This window comes from Micromesistius poutassou (assembly GCF_964030765.1).
Source record: "Micromesistius poutassou genome assembly, contig: SCAFFOLD_6056, whole genome shotgun sequence".
NCBI lineage: Eukaryota > Metazoa > Chordata > Actinopteri > Gadiformes > Gadidae > Micromesistius > Micromesistius poutassou.
In genome coordinates, this window is record NW_028179440.1 from 10001 (window position 1) to 12785 (window position 2785).

Consider the following 2785-nt stretch of genomic DNA (forward strand, 5'->3'; position numbering starts at 1 on the left):
AGATGACCAGCCATCTCATCCAGCTCAGAGCGGCTATTTTAACAGCAGAGCTAGGAGCTAAAGTGTATTATTATCCACATAGTTCATTTCTTAATGCCCTTTTCTGCCTTGTGTTCCAGTCCTGATGACCTCCTCTGCCTGCTCAGCAGAGCAGCCGGCCTCTAGAGGAGGCTGAGTCTGACGGACTGAGGAGAGGCTGCAGAGAGCATCACCACACACTCAACACACACACACAGCCACCTAGCCCACGGAAACGTTACACTATAGTGACAACACTAACTATAGTGACAACACTAACTATAGTGACGTTACACTAATTATAGTGACAACACTAACTATAGTGACGTTACACTAACTATAGTAATGTTACACTCACTATAGTGACAACACTCACTATAGTGACATGACACTCACTATAGTGACATGACACTCACTATAGTGACGTTACACTCACTATAGTGACATGACACTCACTATAGTGACATGACACTAACAACAGTGACATGACACTCACTACAGTGACATGACACTCACTACAGTGACATGACACTCACTATAGTGACATGACACTAACAACAGTGACATGACACTCACTACAGTGACATGACACTCACTATAGTGACATGACACTTACTATAGTAACATGACACTAACAACAGTAACATGACACTAACTATAGTAACATGACACTAACTATAGTGATGTTACACTAACAACAGTAACATGACACTCACTATAGTAACATGACACTAACTATAGTGATGTTACACTAACAACAGTGACATGACACTAACAATAGTAACATTACACTAACTATAGTGATGTTACACTAACAACAGTGACATGACACTAACAACAGTGACATGACACTAACAATAGTAACATTACACTAACTATAGTGATGTTACACTAACAACAGTAACATGACACTAACAACAGTAACATGACACTCACTATAGTGACATGACACTAACAACAGTGACATGACACTCACTATAGTGACATGACACTCACTATAGTGACATGACACTCACTACAGTGACATGACACTCACTATAGTGACATGACACTCACTATAGTGACATGACACTCACTATAGTGACATGACACTAACAACAGTGACATGACACTAACAACAGTGACATGACACTCACTATAGTGACATGACACTCACTATAGTGACATGACACTAACAACAGTAACATGACACTCACTATAGTGACATGACACTAACAACAGTGACATGACACTCACTATAGTGACATGACACTCACTACAGTGACATGACACTAACAACAGTGACATGACACTCACTACAGTGACATGACACTCACTATAGTGACATGACACTGTCTTATTGAGTCACATGGAGGGGGGGGGACGCCCGTAGGAGTGCTGGAGGGTTACCGTGGCGACAGGGCGAGCGCGCCTGCCTCCTGGATGTCCAGGTCGTAGCCGTAGAAGAAGTCCTGCCGGGCGGAGCCGCAGAGGTAGAGGCCGGAGTCCTGCGCCGCGGCGCGGTGCAGCAGCAGGCTGAACAGGCGGAGGGAGCAGCGCAGCTGGAGGTCCGCCCCGCGGGGGGGCACCGCGTCGGGGTCCAGGAGACGGTTACCATGGAGATCAGTCAGGGCCCTGGTGGCCTGGGGCCCGGCCCGGTGGGGCCTGTAGAACCACACCACCTCCCGCACCTGTAGGGAGGGTGGGGTCAGCCAGAGGCGGTGTCAGCCAGAGGCGGTGTCTGTAGGGTGGTGTCTGTAGGGTGGTGTCTGTAGGGTGGGGTCAGCCAGAGGTGGTGTCAGCTAGAGGTGGTGTCAGCCAGAGGTGGTGTCTGTAGGGTGGTGTAGAGGTGGTGGTGGTGTCTGTAGGGTGGTGTAGAGGTGGTGTAGAGGTGGTGTAGGGTGGTGTCTGTAGAGGTGGTGGGTGGTGTATATAGGGTGGTGCAGAGGTGATGTCAGCTAGAGGTGGTGTCTGTAGGGTGGTGTAGAGGTGGTGTCTGTAGGGTGGTGTAGAGGTGGTGTAGAGGTGGTGTCTGTAGGGTGGTGTTGAGGTGTCTGTAGGGTGGTGTATATAGGGTGGTGTATATAGGGTGGTGTAGAGGTGGTGTCTGTAGGGTGGTGTTGAGGTGTCTGTAGGGTGGTGTCTGTAGGGTGGTGTAGAGGTGGTGTAGAGGTGGTGTAGAGGTGGTGGGTGGTGTATATAGGGTGGTGTAGAGGTGGTGGGTGGTGTCTGTAGGGTGGTGTAGAGGTGGTGTCTGTAGGGTGGTGTAGAGGTGGTGTAGAGGTGGTGGGTGGTGTATATAGGGTGGTGCAGAGGTGGTGTAGAGGTGGTGGGTGGTGTATATAGGGTGGTGTAGAGGTGGTGTCTGTAGGGTGGTGTAGAGGTGGTGTAGAGGTGGTGGGTGGTGTATATAGGGTGGTGCAGAGGTGGTGTCTGTAGGGTGGTGTAGAGGTGGTGTAGAGGTGGTGGGTGGTGTATATAGGGTGGTGCAGAGGTGGTGTCTGTAGGGTGGTGTAGAGGTGGTGGGTGGTGTATATAGGGTGGTGCAGAGGTGGTGTCTGTAGGGTGGTGTCTGTAGGGTGGTGTAGAGGTGGTGTAGAGGTGGTGTAGAGGTGGTGGGTGGTGTATATAGGGTGGTGTAGAGGTGGTGTAGGGTAGTGTAGAGGTGGTGGGTGGTGTATATAGGGTGGTGCAGAGGTGGTGTCTGTAGGGTGGTGTAGAGGTGGTGGGTGGTGTATATAGGGTGGTGCAGAGGTGGTGTCTGTAGGGTGGTGTCTGTAGGGTGGTG

General features: G+C 50.2%; 1 protein-coding gene across 1 annotated transcript in view; it reads right to left on the reverse strand.

Moving 5' to 3' along the window:
* The window catches only part of LOC311372833 (Ig-like V-type domain-containing protein FAM187A), a gene marked incomplete at both ends in the record, with an annotated part of 5061 nt that extends 3373 nt beyond the window's left edge, over positions 1-1688 (reverse strand). Inside the window, one exon of the mRNA XM_084489783.1 lies at positions 1408-1688. Coding sequence (XP_084345909.1) covers positions 1408-1688 — 281 coding nt within the window. The remainder of the gene's footprint in view (positions 1-1407) is intronic.
* Between the last annotated feature and the right edge of the window lie 1097 nt (positions 1689-2785).